This window comes from Pan paniscus, chromosome 2 (assembly GCF_029289425.2).
Source record: "Pan paniscus chromosome 2, NHGRI_mPanPan1-v2.0_pri, whole genome shotgun sequence".
Lineage (NCBI taxonomy): Eukaryota > Metazoa > Chordata > Mammalia > Primates > Hominidae > Pan > Pan paniscus.
Window position 1 is genome coordinate 18,348,849 of NC_085926.1, and position 22,904 is coordinate 18,371,752.

At 35.1% G+C, this 22,904-nt stretch overlaps 1 protein-coding gene across 10 annotated transcripts in view; it reads right to left on the minus strand.

Moving 5' to 3' along the window:
• Positions 1-22,904, minus strand: part of SATB1 (SATB homeobox 1) — a 98,564-nt gene that overhangs the window by 18,992 nt on the left and 56,668 nt on the right. For all 10 annotated transcript variants that reach the window (XM_063602724.1, XM_034955947.3, XM_008951645.4 and 7 more), the window contains exons 8-9: positions 19,477-19,689; positions 11,250-11,405 (exon numbers count right to left, since the gene is read on the minus strand). In XM_063602724.1, coding sequence (XP_063458794.1) covers positions 11,250-11,405; positions 19,477-19,689 — 369 coding nt within the window. The remainder of the gene's footprint in view (positions 1-11,249; positions 11,406-19,476; positions 19,690-22,904) is intronic.

A 22,904-nucleotide genomic window follows, 5' to 3' on the forward strand; every position in this document is an offset into this window, starting at 1 on the left:
AGACTAGAACACCTGTCAGCAGTGTCTTCAATCAAAATAGCATCCTCTGTAATACTTGTGTACCTGTTTCAGTCACAAACACACAGACCTAGAACTTCAAGGGATGTTAGATATAATATGACCTAATCTATTTTACTTTCCTGAAGGGGAAGTTCAATGTCTGAGAGGTTAAACGGCTTGCCTGGGACTACACAGCAGGTTAGCAGTGGAACTGGGACTACCACTCTTTGCAGTTCCCAGTGTTTTCCATGAATGATGCAATTCATGTACAAGTTGTTAGGTAAAACATCGGTGAGTTTGCAAATTAGGTACTATTACCTTATTTCTGTATTATGTAGAAAATCAGGAGCCATGCCCTCTAGTTCCTTTCAGCTTAGGCTACACTGCAAATGATACTGATGACTTCAACAATGATGATGAAAAATGAAGACAGTGGGTCCAGAAGAAAACAACAAAGAACATTAAAAGGAATCACTTTTCCTTCCTGTGTGTTTTCATGAAGATATGAGAGCACTGGAGAATAGCAATTGCAGAGTGACTGAGGATGGTGGATTCAGTTGGGGCAAGATAAAGTTTGTAACACTTCTATTGATTCTTCATCGGTGACTTGTTAACAGACAAATGGAAAATGTCTTCTTATTAGATAGGGACCTAGAAGGGTCCGTAAATAAATAATTTGTCTTTGAAACGTAGGATTCTTGTAGTCTAACGATTAATTTAATGAAAAGATGTGCTCTTTCTTTGTACTCAGAATATTGATCTTGTTAAACTCCGTATACACAACAGCATCCCTAACGAAGCAACTTTTTCCCCTCTCTTTTCTGTTCCCTTTTGTATTAACAGGCATGCCAGGCAAAGAAATACAAATACACAAAAACGTTTGCAAACATGAAAAACTGGGGGATAATTTTTTATCTTGCAAGTGAAATCTTTCATTTGCAAAGGAACAATTGAGGACTCCTTTTAATGGTGAGCTCCACCAGTGATTGCAAAAAGTGATTGAACTTGCATGCTGGCTTATCCCTAACATACCTTCAAGTAGCTGTACAAAAAACTTCAGGGTTATTAAAGCAAGGGCATTAGCAATGAAACCATAAATTTTATTTACCTCCACTTTTCTTATTTCTTAGACTTATCCCACACAACTATGCTTTGAATAGCAAACCCCCATTTGGGAATCCTAAAATACAAGTGACTACAGCAGGGATGGGTTTATCTCCCTGATTAGCAATGGGTATTTTTACTTCTGTGTTAAGAAAGGTTCTGAGGTGATATCTGTACTCATCAGGGGAGTGTTGTGATATGGGAATTGAATCAAATATTCTACAATAACTATATCTTGCAAAATGATTACAAAGGTAGATTAAGATGGGAGAAACAAATGACCTAAATTAGATGGAAGAAAAGTTCTAACTAAAAGGCAAAGACAGTATTTTATTTTCCCTTTAAAGTGATATTTAGGCCAAAAGAAACTATGAATAGGAAGAAAAAATATCAGATTTTAAAGCTGAAAGTTATCGTGGAGTAAACACAAAACACATGGAAAATAGACTAAGTGGGAAGAAAGTTCCAGAAAAAAACTAGGAAGCAAAGATTATACAAAGAAGAAAAAGAAACACGACATGAGGAAACTACTAAGCAAAAGGGAAAATGAGTAAGGAATAAAAAAACCCCAACTATTCTTTGGGAAAGTACACCTTCTCTCAGTTGGACAGCAGGAATCACCACCACCACCATTCTAAGTAGCTTCCAAGCTAGGTTCATAACTGAAGTCATAAAACAAAAATAAAGATAAAAAGAAAAACAGTGTATTTTATTTGGAGTTAAAAGATATTTAAGTAGGCTATATCTATGTTTTAAATGGTCTCTAAAGTGGATTGTTGTGATCTGGTTCCAGGACGTATGATTCAAAAACACCACTGATCCTATTTCCTCCTCCGCTCTTAGCTTTAGTTTTCCACCAGCTTATCTGCCTTCTTATGGATCCAATTTTTTATAGGGGGATTCTTCCGAGACTGGTGATAACTTTAGCCTTAAACAGTTACCTACTGTGCCTGCATTTTGCCAGGTTATCTCCAATTTCTATAAAAACAGAATCCTCAGGGTTTCCAACTCTGCCTTTCAAATCAATTACACAAATCCACAAATATCTCCATGAAATAAAGTTCCTAACTGGGGCCATTTTTGCTTTTTGAGTGTCTGGTATCTGACTATAAAGCCTGAAGTAACAACTTTGCATTAAAAAAAAAAAAAGAAAGAAAGAAAAACTGTCCTTTAGGAAACTACCTGTGTCCAGTCTTAGAAATCCTTTCAGAATTTAGGTTCAAATAAACAGTTTAACACTGAAAACATAATACGGCATAGAATCAAGGGACATTATGCACCCTACCCACCCCGCTCCCACAAAAAAAAACTTACAGAAAAAAAATGAAAAGCCCAATACAGAATACAATCTTTTTACCATTTGAATTTTGGTAAAAGTATAAAAATGGAATTTGATGAAGGTTTTGATAAAATAACCTGGAAAAAAACTAGACAACCCCATTTTTCTAGACACAACTTCTTTTGACTGCATTTTATTTTTATTTAAGAACATCTTACACACACATACATACCCCAACCCTTAAAAAAAAAGGGGGGGCCTGAAATTTTAGTTACACCACATGTGGTTTTCATTTGTGAAAAATGAACAAGCTGTTTGTGGTTAAACTGTCTAATCGCCTGTTATCAATCTAGCACTGCATTCAAGATTTACAGGATACATCAGCTTCTGTGCCACATTAGCTGTAAGGGGTGGGGGTGGGAGGAAAAAGGAGGAGGAGAGAGTTTATCCTGAGGAATAATATTTCCAATGCAGCCACACTCGCACTACATCTGGTTGTGCTGGTAGCGGCAGTTAAATTGAAATATTTCACAGCGTGTGTCAGAAACATGCAGAATGGTAATTATGACAGATCTGATTAAGCCGGAGTGCCACAAGCTCCCTGGCCAGCGCCGGTTGTGCAGGTGTGACCTTGTGCGTGCCTGCGTGTGTAAATAAAATTAATTACAAGCGAGAGGGTGAAGGCTTCAGTGACATCACAAAGCGGAGAAACTCCCAAGGGGGAGACCTAATGGAATATTTTCCCTCAGTCTAATAATACAGTTCATATTGACTTGAGGTAATTAGTGGGATCATTAAAGCAGTTTTCCCGGCGTATTTGGCTGCCTGATCAGATTAGTGAAAATGTTCTTCAGAACAAGCCCTGTGTGGTCTGCCAGAGAGGAGGAAATAAAAAGCAACAAAGCATATTTTGGAATGATAAGCAGCGCTGGACTTTTACTACAGCAAAAAATCTCTACTTTTCTCTGGAGCCGACAGATCTAACTGTCTTGTCCATTTTAATTCTTCTATCCAACCTGTATATTCTTATACACATTCTGAACTACTTCTTTCAATTCCCCTTTCCCTCTGTTAAATCAGACTGCTTTATCACTCAGAGCCATCCCCAACTCCCCAACAAATCTCCTCTAAACAAGGCAATTTTAAAATTGGGGAAAAGTATCTTAAATGACTGCTTTACTGTTAACTGACAATATGGGACAACTGAGAGAGGCAAAAAAAAAAAAAAAGGAAAAACAAAAAAGAAAAAAGAAAAAGAAAAGAAAAGAAAAAAAAACCCTAAAAACAAGGAAAGAAATGCCACTTAAGATTCACCTGCTAAACAAGACTCCTCTCTTATGTAACACATAACAGATTTAAATATTTACTCAAATTTGGACCTCAAAATGGGTTTAGCATAGGACAGAGTTGGGGCATGCATTCTTCCTGTTGAACAGAAAACAGAGGCCTCATCAAGAAAAGGGCCATTTGTTTGAAAATACTCTATTGAGCATGCTCTACCTTGCCACTGGAATATGCCAAGCGCTGTCACAGATGGCAGGCTCTGACAGTTCCCATCCGTAGCGTCGATACTCGACAGTTCAGCACAAGATCAGTGACATTCTGTCTCATTAGAACCACGCTAATTATCACAGCTAGTTTCAGGGGAAACCATGTGTTGCAATGGTCAATTTGAAGGAGTCTGTGCATCAACAAACTGGTAATAAGGATCAGACACCTTATTATATGACAGCATGCTGCCTATGATCTGATTTACGAAATCAGAGGCACTGAGGCGGCCGAGGAGGCTGGCAGTTTATGAAACAGTGTGTTTAAACCCAATTCCTGAAGCATCTTGGTTGAAAAGGGAATTGTTAAAAAAATACACAAAGGCAACTGGAATAGTTGAATCACAAAATCAAAGGAGAATAGATTTTCTATTAACATACAACAGAAGTAGATTAAGACTTAGGAAAAAAACATCAATTTGACAATTGTATGTTGATTTCATAAATGGTTTACAACTTCTATTTTTACATGGTATGTAATTATAAATTACAGAGTAGTTATATGTCTACTAATCTCTAAAATATAGATACATATTTTTAAATGGGTGGTCTATGATTTGTGTCATTCTGCCAAGCAAATGGGTTGCATATCTAAAAGTATAACAAGTACACTTAGAAAAATGAGTAATCTCTAAGGTTACTTTTTAAGATACCATCGATATTCTTGGCAGGGCAGAAAATTTCTACATTAGATTCATTTTACTAACATAAGTTCTTCCATTCCTCTCTTAGCACCTTTCACTGATGTGAAATTTTAATGGTACAGTTTCTTCCACAGCTATTTTTCTATTGTCCTTTAGTATAAATGCATTTTCATTGCTCGTTCACTTCACAGGGTCTTTATTTTCATTTCTCATGTGAGGAAAAAAGAAGATAAAGTTAAAATAAAACCTACCTTCATTATCAAAAACATAAAAGACAACTACTGAGACTTTTAAGAAAAAACACTTTCATCTTCTAACTTGGTAGATTGTTAAAGGATTATATCAGTGTTATAGCTGTGTGATAAGTTTAACTGAATGACACTCAGTTTTAAGATTAATTCCTGTTAGGAGTGAAACCTTGTTGATTTGCTGTTTTCCCTGCTTTCTGCACCCACCCGAACCTGTCCTGAAGAACTAACTCTTCAACTAACAAAGCTGAATATAGAAGAGCTTCCAAAAAGAGAAAACGTCATAGAATATTCTTAGTTTACACTTTTCAGCTTACACTAACATTTTAGGACAAAAGGTGCTCTCATATTAAAGCAGGTTCTATGAATATATAGTTGGCATAGCCGTGCTTCAGAACATATATGCTGGATTGCTGTAAAGGGACCACTCTTGCAGTGAACTTCTTTGTCCTTCCTTACATGATGAACCTCCTTAAAGCTGGCTCAATATTCACAAATTAATTCTCTTCAAATCTGGTCTAAAAATTTTCTTATGACATCTTCTAAAGATGCAGAAATGAGGCTTAATGAGTTATGTCTATATTTGTAACAGTTAAGCTTATTAAGTGGGTCGAAGAGAAAATATATTTGACTTTCAGTTAATTCTAAATTTATGGGGAAAAGGTGAAAATTTTAAATTATTTCAAAGAAGCAACACGATAACCAGAGATCTTCTGTTCATTTTTTTAAAAGTAGGTAATACCAAGTGTCTAGGGGATAAATCACCTCTTCATACGACTTTTTAGCCAAAAATATGATAAGTAAGCAATTGTTCTATTTAATAATTCTGGACCTCATAGATCAAATCCTAAATACACTAAAACAAACATACTTATTTTTAGGAGGCAGAAATCTCAAAAGAAGGCATATTCAGATCCACAAATTTAATTAGCTCTTAAAAAATCATACACAATCATGTACCTTCAAACTATTAATGTCAATATTTAAAGCCATTAATTTTAATAGTCCTGTTTGGCATTCAACTAGAAATATAAAAATATATCAACGTTTTAGAAAATTGAATCCAATATGAATTCCCAACATTAAGATGTAAGAGATTGTTATAAATGGCCACTAATATAGAACACCTTAAATAGGAGACTGATGAACTCCACATCCTTCTTACTCAAGAATGGAGCGCAGGGACCTTCAAAGATCTGTGTTAAACTTAACACCAGCAGACTGCTGAGATGCAGGGACCACACTCTGGACTGTCTTACTTGTCTTCTTGTTTTCCCCACAAATACTTCTCTTGCCTCCTCCTCTTCCAGGCAAGTGGGTCCCAGGGAAACAGAAGCTGTATCCCCCTCAGGGTGTCCTCTACACATTTAGATGGAGAACATGTAAAGGGGCAGTTCTCTCTTTAGAAAGTGAATGAAGAAGGCTTCGTTTGCCCAAGAGAAGGGGCTCTTAGGCCACATTGTGAAGATCCCACAGACCACTACAAAAGGATGTAGCACCGGAAATAACAGAAACCATGATTCTCAAATCTGCAGGGCCTCCTGTGTGCCTTAAATAGGAGGCTACACAGGTGAACTCTTGTTGCAGCAAAGTCTGTTATATGAACATTCCAAAAAAATGAATCAGCACAGAATTTAAAACTGAAGTGTAATTTAATTCTAACAGAATAAAAGATGCCTTCACTAGCATGCTAGCATACAGAATGCAATGTCAATGGTTCCATGATTTTATTCCTGGATTTTGTCACTATAGATCTATTTTCAGCAATGAAAATTACATTTTTAGCCCTATTTCTAGCCCCAATGATTTGTGACGCATGTCTTACTTGCATTTAAGACATCCATTACCATGTGAGAATTTCCAAACCTAAAGGTCAGAATGACGTTTTCTTTCACCTACAAACCTAAGGAAAATGGAGGTATTCTTTTTCTCTCTTTCATCCTTGTTTTCCCCTCTCTCTCATCCTAGGGGCCATGAATCTCAATGACAAACAAAAGTGACTGAAAAGTAGATGAAAGAGAAGGCTTTAAATTATTCGGTCTCTTCTACTAGCCATGTTATTTTTGCATAGTCAGAAATGCTCTTTATTTATATTTTTTTAGTATTAAAAACATACCTATTCATCAGCCAAAGTTGTAGCAGCCAGAAAGCACTACAACTCAGAGACTGCAAAAATATTATACCAAAAGTATGTTAGTCAAACAGAATTTTCATCAGCTAGTTGCTTTATCCAAAATAAATACATTGTTCAATAAAACACTAGAGGAAATTATTTTCCAAGCACAAGTGATGATGCAGAGTGGTTCTGTGAAAGCCCTTTACTGTCTTACTGCACTACTGTACCTGCAAGCTCCACCTATGCAAACATGAAAATCAATGTAACAATTCAGCGTACAAGGCAAGGCCTACGGTGCTGCTAATGTCTCCTTGCTGGACACACACCTTAAGTCTCAGAGCTCTCAAGGGGTTTGCTGTGGAATAAAATTAGATTCCAACATCTGCCACCATTAAGGAAAAAATTCCATTTCCATCTCCCATATGAAAACACTATAACCAATGAACAGTAACTGAACCTTGGTACTGTAATGGTTATTACCCAAATCAACTATTTTTTTAAACAGTAAAATTAGCAAATTCTGCTCTCATAATTATTTGAATGTTATCAGACTAAATGTTTGATAAAATTCCAATATGATTCACTTAGAAAAACTGCTGCTTATTTGAATACCCAGAATATAAAGTGTATTCATTTGTAGCTACTCACATTATGTTTAAAGCATATCATCTTTTTAAAGTTTGCATTAGCCTGCTTTCCTAACCAAGCACAAAAAGTAGCCTACCTTCAGTTTTTACTTGCATATTTTATCAGACATTTCTATTAGAGTTAAAAACAATTCCATATCTATTATTCATTGAAGAGACAATACATGTGAAATGGTGGAATCCACGAGTTGGCTTCTTTTACCGAAAATACACTGTGCATTAGTCACTGCAGAGCACGCTTTACCTTTTAAAATGGAAGGTATTTATGATACATAAATACCTGATAAATAAATCTCTATCCATGTGGAGGACTGAACCTCTTGCTTAGCACATTATGAAACGTTACCATTTGGGTATAGTGCTATATAATTTAAAAGCTCTTTTGCATACATTGTAGCATGTGCCTTCTATGTTAAAAGAATCCTGGGCTCAAAAGTTAAAATTTCCCAGTATTATACCACCAATGACATAACCTGGATCAGAGTTGGCCTCCTTTGACTCCTCCACCCTGTACACCCACCTCCATTAGGTATGATAGAGCCTGGATTCTGAAGGCTCTGTGTTGGTAAGAACCTTGTGTTCCATGAATATGTCAATGAAGAAAGGAAAGCCCTCACTGTTTCTACTATCAATAAGACCAGTATCCCTAATTCCTCTTCCTCAGATCAGGGTAGTACTTCAGTGATGATGCTGCCTTGAACCCTGAAGACAGTCTAAAATAGGAGAAATGCAGAGAATTTGGAGTTGGCTGTACTACATTTATTATTTAAGAAACTCTCATGTGTAAAAGTAAGAAAATAATAGCTCACAGGTTTACTAAATTAATGCAGATAATCTATAATGCATGATAGGGTCTAGCACAAAAAAACACGATGGTTAAGTCAACCCAGACAACCAGGGCAAGACACAGAAGCAGATGTAGGTAGACGGGCTGAGACAGAAGAGACTCTGGTTCTTCCTGCTTCACACACATTTTGTCTTGGGGGACTGCTGCCTCATTTTGGCAAACCCTGGCACACATCTGAGGCCTAAATATCTATTTTAGAAGTGCGATATTTTGACCATTAAAAAGGTCAGTCTGATTTGAAGGGTTTTTTTTTTTTTGCTGTTAGTTTTTCTGTTTCCTTCACAAAACATCATAGCATGAGAACAGAACCTAAGTAAATGGCCACTTTTCCTTATTAAGTCGGGTTTCTTTTGTTAGTGATATACACAGGTTTTGGACTGTCTAATTTTTTAAGCAATCATCAATCTTTCTACATATTTTCATAAACAGGGTAGTGCTAACATTAAACTGAACAACTAAGTCAAGACTACAAAAATGCTCTACTAGGATGTTAGAGTAAATTAGAAGTTGAGAATAACTATCCAAGGGAATAAAGTTAATAGTTTGCTTGACTCCCATAGCCCACTATTGGCCCCTTTGATTTTCTCTTAACCAGTAATGAGTAATTAGCTAAAAGCTTTGGGGCTTTGGGTTTACATCATCACAGAAGATGCTTGGAATTTGCTTATTTACATTGCTGAAATAGAGACCCATGAGGAGCTGTGTAGGACAGGGTAACAAAGAGCAGGGATGTTTAAAATGGCTTAGAACATCACCTATATGACATTATTAGCCAGTTGCTGCTACTGTCTAAATAGCTCCAAAATCAGTACTCAGCCCAGGTTGGGGAGAACCCGGGGTATCATTTAAAAGGATGAAGTCAAAGATAGCAAAGGAATTATCAATCACAGGGAATCAGAAAGGAAAATGATGGCAGGGGGTGGGGGTAGATTGAATTAAATGACAGGTGATAGATAACTAAATATGGTTATTAATAAGTTATAATATTAATTTTTGTTTTAAAGCTAACCTTTACTATAATACATGTCCAGTTTCTCCATTTTGGAGATTTAGGGAAACAGGCTTTTGTACGAATGCAGTCTGATTATTACTGATGATCGGACAGGTCAGAAAAAAAATGTAGAATAAGAAAGGCAAGATAATATATATTTAAATATGATATCCTCATCATAATTAGGCTAAAGAGCCAAAACAAGAATGTGTGGGGTGGGCAAGTAGGTGGGGGGGGGGGGGGGGGAAGTGAGACCAGGACATTTCTCTTAAATGCGTAGTCTTGGCATGTAAATGAAGACATCTGAAGAAGCACACAGGTTTAAAGCGGCTCTAACATTCTATCATAATTAGAAACATTTCAAGAGCCCTGTAATTTCCAATCAAAATTACAGTAATTTCCGATATACAAGCCATGATTCATGACAGAATTTTACATTCCATGAGAGATTACGGTGGCCTGATGTATGACACGCTGAGTACAGCACTAACATAAACAATTCAGTTTAATGTTTAAACAGCACTTGATGTTTAGAATCTCACAATAAAAGAAACATATTATTGTAGAAATTATCACTTTGACAGTGATTGAAGGGTAGGCAGGCATGTGGCCTATAAAGCTATAATTTTTACAGTCCACAGCTTGAGTTTAATCATTTTTATATAACATTTCCAAGATATCCCTTAAGTATTTCATCAGGCCTATAACTTAAACAAGAACAACATTCTTCTAAAGCAAAACTCCTGTCAAGTAACACTATAAATGTCGATAGCGTAAAAGTTTAGGAAAATCTGAAAAGATTATTATGTTACAAATATATCGGATTATAAATACTCCCACAATTGTGTATTTCATCAGAAGTTGACAACAGCCAGGCTGTTTTAGGATTCATTAATGGTAATAAAAATATACTTGTGTAAAATTTCAAGTGTTAAAATCTTACCTGGAGTCCCTATTTGCCTCTAATGTCACCTTGATAGTGTTATCAAATTCTTTTTCAAGGGGGAAAAGAGTTTAGTGTTCTTCTGGTCCTTTAAAAAGTATTCTTGGCTTTGGAGAAGGGTTTATAGATAACTAAGTTTGTTCATGTAGATGATTCCACTTTTGATGAACATGAATTATTAATATTTGACAGTTATGCTGATAAAAGACTATACGACCTATCCTTTTTTATTTAGTTTGGTAGAAGTTTACAACTTTTCCAATTCAAGGCTATTCAGCTGTAATTCAGAGTTGGACAAGTTGTAATCAATCTGTGTGTCTTGTATACTCTACAGAAAAATTAAAATCATTAATATGCAAAGCTATGTGTGTGTGTCTGTCAGTTTGTCTTAATAAGTGTATTTAATAGTTGCAGCCAGCTGAGATGAGAGGCAACTATGCTCACCGCTATACCACCAATGCCACATTAGATGGCTGAATTGGAACAGAAGAAACTGTATAAAGTTTTGTAGCATTTTAGTAGGAAAAAAAATAAAGATCATCTAAGCAATAATGAAATAATAGTAATTCACATTATTTATTCTACTACAATAGACCAGACTGAGAAACTGACTATCCATTATGATATCCTTTTCAAAATACCTATTAACTGACTTGGGGATTTACCATAAAATCCTTGGTCTGAGGAGTGGCTATTGGAAAAAACAAAACTAAGTGCCTATAACCTGAATTTGAATATTGTTTCATTTTAGAGCTCTGGAAATAATCCTAGACATAGAGGCCTCTCCGTGATGCAAGTTCATATTGAAAATAGACACTCCTTTTAATGAAAGTTCCACAGGCAACACAGATAAACATTCTCAATGCCTAACAGAGGCTCTTACCTGGCTTTTGGTTGCTGCAACCTTTGCAAACAGTGCTTGAGACACTTTAGCGCGCTTCATTTCCTGCTGAATCTCATCATAAATGGAAGCATTAATGTTCATGGTATTGTTCTCTGGTTTCCCATTCCTTTCAGTGGCAATAGTAGCTGTTTTCACCTACAAAACATTTTGAACATGGCTGTCATTTTTCATTGGCTAAATTGTTTTGAAGCTTCTCAGGCTCAGCATCCAAACTGGACACTGTTGTTCCTTTTATGATCAAGGTGATCAACAGTGCAGTCATTCAACATTAGTTATTGCCCTGAGATCAGATTGCTTAAGTTAAGGAAGTCACATTGTCACAGGTGATTGCATCTGTAATATGACAGCAACTGCCAGCTGACAACCAGGAATTATAATGCCATAAAGTAAGTTTTCTGGAAAACGAAATAGTTTCAAAGACTTGAAAACCCTAAACTAATTGTCTCCCAATTACCTTCCATTGCAATCCTAACAAAGGAAATTCACAATTAAAATCATAATGCACAGTGCTGTATCTTCACTGGGTGCCCGGTGCCTAATAGACAATTGAATCACTAATAGCTATTACATACTATGGCCTTTTTAATTTTAGACTATTTTTATGCATCTTCCTCTTATGTTTCATTTTAAAAATCTTCCATAACAAAGCCATTTGCAGAACTGCGTATTTAAATCTTCTATCCATCCATGAAGCAGCTAGAGTGCCTTGCTTAATTATCATAAAGGCTGGTTGAATTTTACGCGTGCATGTCCAAGCTGTTCTGTATAATTATTTCATCTTTTCCTGGCACCCCTGTATATAACTATTTCCTTTTGACTTGTGAAACCACAAAATAAGATAATGTTTCACAATATTTAATAAAATATTGCTGTAAGCATCACAAAATATATAATCAGTGACTTTACTAATATATTCAAAAAGTACAATCTTGAGAGAAAAATCAGCATCAATGCCTTTAGTAATAGTGATAAGCAGATATCGGCAGTAAAATGCCACAAAATTTTAGGGGCTGAAAACAAATCTCAACTTCAAAATGTACTGATACTATAATTCATTTTTAAAACTCCAAATTTATTTTTTATTACACAGTAGTATGAACTAGCCTGGAAAATTTACATAAAAACCATGTAGCTGATTTTTTACTGGGAAACTGATGAAAATATAAATGAAAAATTACTACAGATACAAAACCATGTTTCTTCCAGCAAACTGATCCCTTAAAGACCTCATCTTTTCAGTTACTTTACAGAACTCAGGTTTCTATCCTCTGGAAACTTACCATCCTGGACAATTTCTCACATAAACCATGAAAATCGAAAATGAAGTATGCTGTAGAATAAACAAATGATTTTTTTGGCATTAAATGATATAGCCTTTGAGTCAAGCTGCAGGACTTTAAGATTTATTTTACTCTGTTCCTAAAATATTCAGTGATTCAATACTCCGTACTTAAAGCATAAATAGGAGATCCCTTTAAAATGTGCCTGCTGAATCCTAATTTCTAGCCAATTAGCAAAATAATTCACCTCTTGCTTATCTTGAGAAAGCTGGTAGATGCTTTCACCATGATACCACCTTTCCAAGCATGGAAAAGATAATGCTGGGAAATAGTTGGCCCGCAGGCCTGAAGGGGACACAGCAGGTAAGGCAGGACAGGTGACCAAAGGTGGGGCCTCATCCGCCTCCTCTCCAGAGTTCCCCTTCTAGCTTTGCCACTCTAGTAAGCAAGGGCACTCATAGAGATATATTAATGACTGGAGGCCACTAGAACACATACAGGGCTTTGAAGCAATAATCTGCTAAACACCACTTTAAGAGCCAGAAGAGTTAACACATTACCATAAATTGCCTACAAAGTTGCTTTGGTGAGATTGGAAACTTTGCTCTGGGGTGGTCTTGCTTTGAGGCAGAGGGATAGATTTGATCACCCCATGGGGTCCCTTTTAATACCTATTTTTCTCACTGCTTAAATGAAAGAGAAAAGAAAAGCCATTTCAATCATTTTGAAAACTGAATGTTATGGAAATGGGGGCACCAAGTCCAGTGCACTGAAGAAACAGATCCTTGGTAGCAATCTGCTAAGCAATAGTTAAAAGAACAGACTTTGGAAAGCTGGTGTTTCGATCTGTTTTTAAAGTAATTTTCATTATTTTGTAAAAATGATGTTTAAGAATTTATCTTTGAGGTGCGCTATAATCATTTGTTTCAACCCTGTGACCTTGTTTCTAAAAACTTCTTTGGTTAATTTTTTTTTTTATTTTAAAGCAATTATAATCAAGCACAAATTCTAAATTATTTTAAAAAATCATTTCCTAGTAGCCAACACAATCAAAACGAAAGTGAAAAAAGTATACAAGAAATTTTTTTTTTAAAAAAAGAATGTGAGGGTGAAACTTTAACAAAGTTAGAAAGTATCTCTGTACTACTCATTTAAAAAATATTTAGGAAAGCTCTTCTTTACCATTTTGTTGGCCCAGATACACATCTTATCATAGATAAGCTATTAGAATTCTAGAATCACATTTTTTTTTTCCTAAACACAAGCTATTGCTTAAGGGAAACTGACTTGGACAGCTTTTCAAAAATATGAAAGCTGAATTTTTCCCCAGGTAAAAATGGAAACAAAAATCTTTTATACCTCACTCTACTAAGTACTATTTTAGCTTAGTACAAAAAAATCTTCTTTAATCCTGGTTTAGCTTTTAATATTATATCACACATTAAAATTCATAAAGTAGTTCATTCCAGGCAAAACAAACTACTGTTCAGCTCTTCTCCGCAAATAGCACAGGAGGTAAAATAAATGCAGTTCCTTTCAGAATAGCTTTTATCAAGGTAGGGTGTACTACTCCATTATTAAGGCGGCGCCGGGGAAGTAGTTAAGAATTGGAGCTTCTACTACTTACCCTCCCATGTGGGGATAGGGTGCAGCACTAGGGTCTGCTTTTTATTTCACTAAAATTGTGCCGCAGGACACACATTTTCCATGAAAACTCTATTTTGCTTCTTCATGGATTGCTGTATGCATTGAATCATGCTTTTAGATTTTACACGAAATGAACTCTACTTCAGCCTTGATTGGTGAACATCCTACTCTGATGCATGAAGAATTGCCTGCAAGCACACTGCTTTTACACAAGCAAAATTAAAGTTATATGTAGTTTTAATAATTGTGATAATAAACACTGACATTTATTAGTTGTTTATTATGTGCTGGACATTGTATTAATGTATATTAACTTCTTAACTTGCCTAACAGCCCAGAGGAGGTATTATGATTGTCCCATTTTAAAATTGAGAAAACTCCGTTAAAACAAACAGGTTAAACAATTTGTTGGTGGAGCAATGCTGAGATCTAAACTTAACTAGAAACCCAAAGTTATTTAGAGTTCATGACATTACATGCACCTTCTTTACTTGAAAAAATTCTTAATTTTTAGAGCAGGCTGGACTTGTTTTTTGGTGGCCCTTTGATAAATCTAGCTCATTAATGTCTAATTTTTTAATAGCTATTGATTTTTGATTAAAATCCAATCTAAATTTATTTTGCAGGGTATAAAAATTATATTTTCTTATTAATGAAAATAAGAAATGGCCTATTTTATGGATGCTTATTAGTGATGGAAAATATTTCCCACTCTCAAATTTTAATATATTAACACTGTCTTTAGCACCATGGTTTCATATTTTTAGATATTTCTTTCTTTCCAGGAACAGTATTATTTTCCAAATCTAGCCTTTAAAAGTCTTCCAGCTTTTAAAAGACGACAATTAATGGGATGCATTTTATAACCACATAAGCAACATCTTAAAATGATCTTCAAGGGATTCATAAGAAATAAAACTTTTACCAAGTGTTAAGTTCCTGCCTGTAACTGAACCTGAAATCAAGATGAACCTATGTTTCATTATATTGTAGAGGGATTTCTTGTAAAGAGACAGAATAGTGCAACTACCAGATTAATCATATACTGTTTATATTAACTTCATAAATTTTCTAAAGCATTGTTATGAAATAGCATACCTTTAGTAATTCTTTAGATAATTACATAAAGAGATGTAAAAAATGAAGAATTACATAAAGAGATGTAAAAAATGAAGAAAAAAAGACTTTTGTGTAATTCATGTAAAAGCTGTACTCAGTAATTATATGCTTTCAAACAGTCTTCATGGAAACAAACTGCTAAATTAATTTAACTCCAAAAGTCACACACAGTAAAATGCACAAATCAAATTTTAAAAAGCATACCCTTACGGTAGAAATCATCACTTAAAATTCTGTAAAATATACAATTCTCAGATAATAATCATGAATTATTATTGTTCATAAAAATTCCTCTAATAAACTCATCAGGAAAATCTGCAAAGCTTATAGTGAAAAGAAACCTTAAGACCAAGGAAGCTGGGAGGACTGGGTTCTTCCAGATATTTTCATGAGACCAAAGTTTAAAAGGGGCTGTTCTCCCCACAATCCCAGAAATGCCATTGTCTAGTTTTCCCAACTGGATAATTTGTCAAACAAGTTATTTCATTAGGACAATGCTTTAGCACATGCTCCTCTCCCCATTCTAACAAGAAAACCTCCCATCCTCTATGACAAACAAAAAGATCTCCAAGTTTCACTTTTCCCTTTCTAAAATAAGTTTGCCTTTATTCTGAGGAGGTGGCTTGAAGTAGAGGAAGGAGCAAGAGACTGAGCAGAGGATTTGAAAACTCTGACTAAACCTTAAACTTGGTTTTCTCATTTTTCTTCTAGCGAAAGGTTGGTATGAGGATTCAATGAATTAATGTATTCAGTTGCTTTCAGAATAGCTTTTATCAAGTTAGGGTGTGAATCATTATCAGGTGCAAGATATTCTTATTTGTTGAATTAGAGCATGTAAGTTGTGAAAATATGTTTGCAGCAACCAGGTCTGGCCCAGAACCTATAGCCCAGGCAGAGGATGAAGCACAAGGCATAACTGTCCCTACTGGAGCACATGGGATACCTCTGCAGGGAGGCATCTCACCTGGACTGGGCCACCAAGGAGCTCTGGTGTTTCCTGAGGCTAGGTGTCTCCAGGTGGGGTCTGACTAGCCAGGAAGTCCTTTCTTGAAGATGACTTAGAATTCAAGTCCTTCAATAGTTTAGGTCCTGGTTATGGTATGTCCCAAGGGCACTCCAAAATCATCTTCTGCATGTTTTACACTCTATAAAGAGGTGGAAGAGAATCCAGTTTCCCAGGCCTTAATGGGGGCTGGGTTTTCTGTGAACCACTGAGGGCCTCTGCTTTTAACATGTGGTTCTTTAGAAAGAAATCAGGTTTCAGGTGCAACCCAAACCCAAGATTTGTCTCAAAATATGTTTCAAATCTCCTCATTTTGGGGGAAATGAAATGTATACTGATTTCACATGGACTCCTCTTTGGCAAAATGTAAAATTTAAAAAGACAAAATTTTGCAGTCTGTGTTATCTGTGGTTTTCTCCAGTTTATCCTTTATTTTAATTCATTTTTAACATGCATACTGGTTCCAGTTTAAGCATTATTTCATTATTTCAACTGCTACAAGACAGCACTAATTCAAGTGCTCTATAACGTGTTTTTCCAAATCTAAAGTACTAATTTTGCATTGATAATACCTTTAATACCTTAAGATTTCTTAAAATTTAATTCATTTAATCATGGTTAAAGGGAAGAATGTGAACAAATTGGTAGTGATCTCCATTATAATAATATTAATAATTTAAAGATTTATATTGCAGCAGCAAAATAAAATTGCACACACATACACATATCAGTCATTTTGGAGTTTGGTTAGATGGCCAGTAATACTGCAGTAATAGAAATGTTTTATTTGAAAGAGTTTCACTAAGAATCTACAGTATGTATATACCGTATATTTTCATCATTGGCTGAATACCCTAGCTATGGGCTTGGTCTCAGCTCCTCTTCAGAACAAACAAATACAGCTAAGGGTGGCACAACCAGTTAACCAATAATTCAGGCAAAAGTAAATTAAACATATATTCTATCCCAACTTATCAGCAGATAAAGCCTTTAAGCATACATATAGGAAAGTTATCCTATAGTATCTTAACAGCATATGAAAAGAAATATCACTTAATAAGAATTGGTATAACTTTAGCTCAAGAAAAAGCTTGATGAGTAAGGACACCCAAATCACATTTGGAAAATAAATAAAACCAGAGTCCTAGAAAAATTAGAAAACAAAAGCTGTATTAAGGAACCACAAAGTCAAATATCTGGCTAGATTTTTTTTTTGTTAAAAGCAGTTCAATGTTGAAGTTCATATTGGTCTTAAGTAAGCCATTCTTTTATTAGTATTGCAGATTAAGTGATAAGTAAAGTAATTCTCTGCTCAGAGCCCTGTCAGTGGTGACTTCAGGAGCAAAGTTAACTAATAAAAGTGTGTGTATTAACACTAAACACTACAGAAAAAGTACCAAACCAAATTATTTTATTTCATTTCGTACATTTTTTCTTTTTTATCATTCCTAGAAGTCATAGTTTATCTTTTCTCTTTAACCATACTTAGAAGTCATATTTTTTATACATAAAGAGTTCCTCATTCTTTATCTTAGGAAATATTTTATAGAAGCATTTAGAGATCAAATTCAATAACTCTGTGTGCGTGGGCAGGTGGGTGTGTACATACGTATATAGATGCCATGCTTTTCTCCTAAAGAAGCATGACTTTTTTATTCACAATTATAGCAATGATTTCCTTATAGTCTGTTCCTATAGACATCAAGACCAGATTGATTTTCATTAAATAAACTAGTGAAAATGGATTTTGTGACATTTCTAAAAAGTAATCGTTTCAGAACCTTATGATAAGCAGTTTATGTAGCTACTCAACAAGTGGCTAAATATTTCTTATTTATGCAGTATCCGTAGTACTTTCACTCTTTAGTGTTGAATGAGTTTTTTTCTAGATTTCTATACATGAAAATGTATAACCACTTTCTACTATTGATGAGAATGAAGTAAAATCGAGATACAATTTCACTATGAGATTGTCATATGAATATTTTGACTTTTTCTTCCATGTTCAATTTTTATCCAATTTTAGCTGACCTTATTTTTAAGAGCTGTAAATGTCACAAGTTAAACATGTAAGAAAACACATTTGCAGCCGGGCGCGGTGGCTCACGCCTGTAATCCCAGCACTTTGGGAGGCTGAGGTGGGAGGATCATGAGGTCAGGAGATGGAGACCATCCTGGCTAACACGGTGAAACCCCATCTCTACTAAAAACACAAAAAAATTAGCTGGGCGTGGTGGCAGGTGCCTGTAGTCTCAGCTACTTGGGAGGCTGAGGCAGGAGAATGGCGTGAACCCGGGAGGCGGAGCTTGCAGTGAGTGAAGATCGTGCCACTGCACTCCAGCCTGGGTGACAGAGCGGCACTCCATCTCAAAAGAAAAAAAAAAAAGATAATATATTTGCTTGTGGTTTTTGAGTCTAATACACTAACTAGCAAACTTTTATCTAAGGGTTTGTAATGCAAATTGATTTACTGAATTATAACAGTTATGAGGTTACTTTTAAAACTTAGTTTAAAAAACAATACAGATTCACATACCCAAAGTTACCCGGAAGGCAACTTTCTTCCCTAAAAAGTCCAAAAATTTTAAGAAAGAGAAAACATGCCCGTATCTTGGAGTATGGATAGAATTCCTTATCAGCCCCATTTAAAGCTGCCTTCAAGGATTTTATTAAACTTAATTATGAAAGATTACAAACGAGATGGTGTGTAATTGGTACCAGCTGCAGTTCGTACTGGAAAGTATAAATACAAATGAAATTATTTATTTTTATTTATTTACTATTCAAATGGCGATTCTGAAACCAGTTGGGAAAAAACTGACTTTATTCTTTTTCTATTGAGTTTAAAATACTTTACTTAATAACAACAGTAGAGACAAATATCCCATTTAAAGACTACTTTCACCCCCAAATAACCCAAAGAATGAAGGAACACAAAGCAATTTTCTTCCCTCTATCTAATTAGGAGCTTATTGTTTTTATATCAGAATTAATGATTTGGGACCAAATTCTCCTCAAGCAACTATACGAATTTAAAAACATATAAATCTATATATCTATCTATCTAATTTCTTATTGAGATTCTTCCTCAAGCATTAAAAAAAAAAAAAAAAAAAAAGCTAAACAAAGAAGGGCAAGGAGGAAAAGGAGACCGCACCTGGGGAGGACGGCTGGGTGGTGTGCTTATCAGGGGGGCAGGACCCATGGCCGAGGCAGCATTCAAGCTCCTTTCCCTTTCGTCCTGGTATATTCGGTCTCTTTCAGCTTCCGGTAACTGCAAGAAATTCTGCATAGCCCGAAGGTTTACCAGCAAAGACTGGGATGCAGTCTTGGGGTCCTCTTCCTTTCGGAGGATTTCTGAAAGCAAGCCCTGCAAGAAATGAAAGGCACAGGGTGAGCCTGCTGCCTTGCTTTGCCTGGCCAGCAGTGATCCTTCCCTTTTCTTCTCCACTCTGTTTAGAAAATGAACAGTCAGAGGCATTAATTCTGCATAGGAATATATTAGTTACAACTGAAGTGGTAGAGAAGAGAGCCTCAATTGTATTCTTAATTTTATTAAGCATCTGCTTTACATATAACATAAACTGAAACTGCCTAATTGGTCTCCTTCCTTTGAGTAGCTTAACTTGCCATGAAATCTTTCACAGAGAGACGATCCAGGGAAGTTAAGAATAAACGAAATCCTTATAATGCAACAGCACTGAACTGTATAGTTCTCAAGCTGCCTAGACAAAGGCAGTGTAATGCCTACAGCCCAATATGTAAAGATACAAAGCCATTTCTAGAGAAGTAGAACTTTCAAAGAAAATACCAGAAAATGAATTTTAACATATTAGAACAAAGGTTATTACTAAAGTATCACCTAAGGTTTATGCTGTATTTTCACAGGCAATGTTTAAAATTATTCCTTAAACTCCAACTTATCAAAGTACATGACACTACATGACCCTTTCAATTTACCATTTTCAGAGAACCTCACTGATTATCACAAATGATTCTAAATACTATCTTGCTGTATTATACCACTGGGTAACAGGTTTAAATTTTGAACTTTAAAAACCATAGACAAGATTTGAAATATATTAACTAATTTTCAACATTGCGAAAGTCCATCACAGCATGCCAAGGAAAAGAGTATCAAATTCTGTAATTATCAAATTTCTTGGGGAATAAAAATTGTTAGTGATAGAAGAAATTTATGAATCATTAGAAAACTCTTAAGGTGTCTTTCCCCCCTAAATAACAGAACATCAATTTTCAACTAATTTTTTTAACTTTTGGAAGAACTCTTTCAAAAATGGGTGGTTCTCCCCATTGCATTTAAGAGACAATATGAAATAAAAGAATTGGAAAATTTTCTGTTCATTTTATAAGGGCTAAGCAGCTCTTCTCTCTTTAATCTTGTACATGAAATAATGCTTGGAATAGTAAGACATATTTGGTTTCTTCACTTAGCCAGAGTATCAGCTTCAGAATAAAATTTTGTCAAGATTTCTATATAATTTGCAAATCTACTTTCCAATATCCTGCAGAAACGGTTAAAGGTATATTGGGGGAAGGAAGGTAACGTGTCATGTCAAAACAATGAAGCCCCAAGGTTAAAACATTTGTTTTTTTCATGGTTTGTTAGAAGTACAAACCTGGTTTTGTTCCCAAATTTAAAGATAATGTACCATGTTGCCGAAATGCAATAGTTGGGTGCAGACAATACAAAAGTACTGATACTTCTTAAAATGATTTATAAGCTGGTATTTAAAAAGAACTTTTAACAGGTACAGAGGGCTTCAGAGTCCATTTTAAAGTTGTCTCTCACTTAGTCTCTTACAGCTAAAGCCTGGAAATTGGACCTGAACTTTCGTTTCTACCCTAAGAAATGTGACTGAAGAATGAAGGGCATGTGTCCTTTTACTTAGGATACTAACGAGTAATGCTGTAACTGTGTCTACACAAGAGCAAAACATCTAGTCAATTTAACTAAAATTCAGTCAAACAGGCAGTCAATCATCCAGCTATTTAATTTGCACAAGGCCACCTAATTAGTTTGACTGTGTTTCTGATGTGCCATATTGAAAGTAAAACATTCAGGTCTCAAAAAAAAAAAGTTTGAAAATAGGTGTAATGAAATAACCCTTGCTCTTTACTCCTCTCCACCAAATGTTATGTCTTAAAAAATCTACTTGACAAAGCAATATATTCTCAACTACACAGATATGGATACATGAAAACATCAGTATAAACACAATATGCTACAAATTCCTTGAGCATAATAATCTAATACTCACTTTCATCATCCCAGCACAATGTCTCTCATGTAAATGTTTGATAAGTATTTACTAAATGGACTGATCATGTGTATAAAGACCACAATGGAGAAAACAATCACAAACAGGTGATAGAAACTTAAGAACAAGATGTGTTACCCATGAGTAAATTCTAGTAGTAGTTATTAGCACTGATGTTGGGCCTACAGTGAAAAGTTCTGTGGCATTTTTTGAGATGTTTTTCCTAATTGTCTAATAATTTAAAAAATTAGATTAGGGTAAAACATAGTTATAAATATTTAGGATGTTATTTGGGAAACTTGAAATTAGGTATTTAAAAATCCCAAATAACAAAGTACTATATCACATATTTCTATCAAAAATATTTCCTGAGGCAGCAGAGATCTATAGTGAGAAAGTCAAATACAGGAAAACATACAAAATAATATTCTTTCTCAAGTCTTGCTAACATATAAGACTAAGTCATTTCCATATGGTTGAGACTGGAAGGTAGTTATGTCACTTGGGAGAAAATTTTAAAAGTTCTCTACCTATATTTTGATGTTGGTGTGACTTCCTATTTAAGCATACAAGTGTTTTTAGGGGCAAAGCATTTTACTACCACTTAATTATTCTACTGGAACAAGGTTTTTTGTTCGTCTGAAATATGTTGATGGTATAAAGTGATGTTTCAAACCCTGAAACACTCAAAGAGCTTTAAAGCAGCCAGTGTAGACAGTCTCAGGTGTTTCAGAAACCTTTGGGTTTTTTTTTTTTTTTTTTTTTTGGCCCAGAGCTTTCAATGAGGGGAGTGCCCCCTGGTGGAAATGCTTGAAAATATTGTCAGAAAACATTTTGATTAGTGATAATTACTTAAAAAAAAAAAGTCACTTTAGAATAATTTTGGATGCAAAATGACTGCTATCAGATCCCAGATATGGGAATGTATGTTTTGGTCCTGTTCAGGTTGTTGTTACTTGAATAGCTGCATTCATATTTATATGCTGAATTCAAGATATATGTGGCCACCAGTTCCCATATCCTATAATTGAAGACATAGTATAGACTTGCCAAGGTCATTTGTAGTACTGCCCACACAGTGGACAGTAAGCGTGACCTTTTACCAAAAATTCTTCATGCTAAAAAATAGTATGAAAAGGCCATCATGTACCTTATTTATGTCATAGAATATGCTGAAACATCAGGACTAAAATATGTCATCAGTATCAAGAATCATTGGCGCTCAATAAATTTGTTGAATTAAATTAAACAAAATCATTAGTCATTCTTGTGTCTGAAAAGAACCTGAGAACTTGTATGTTAT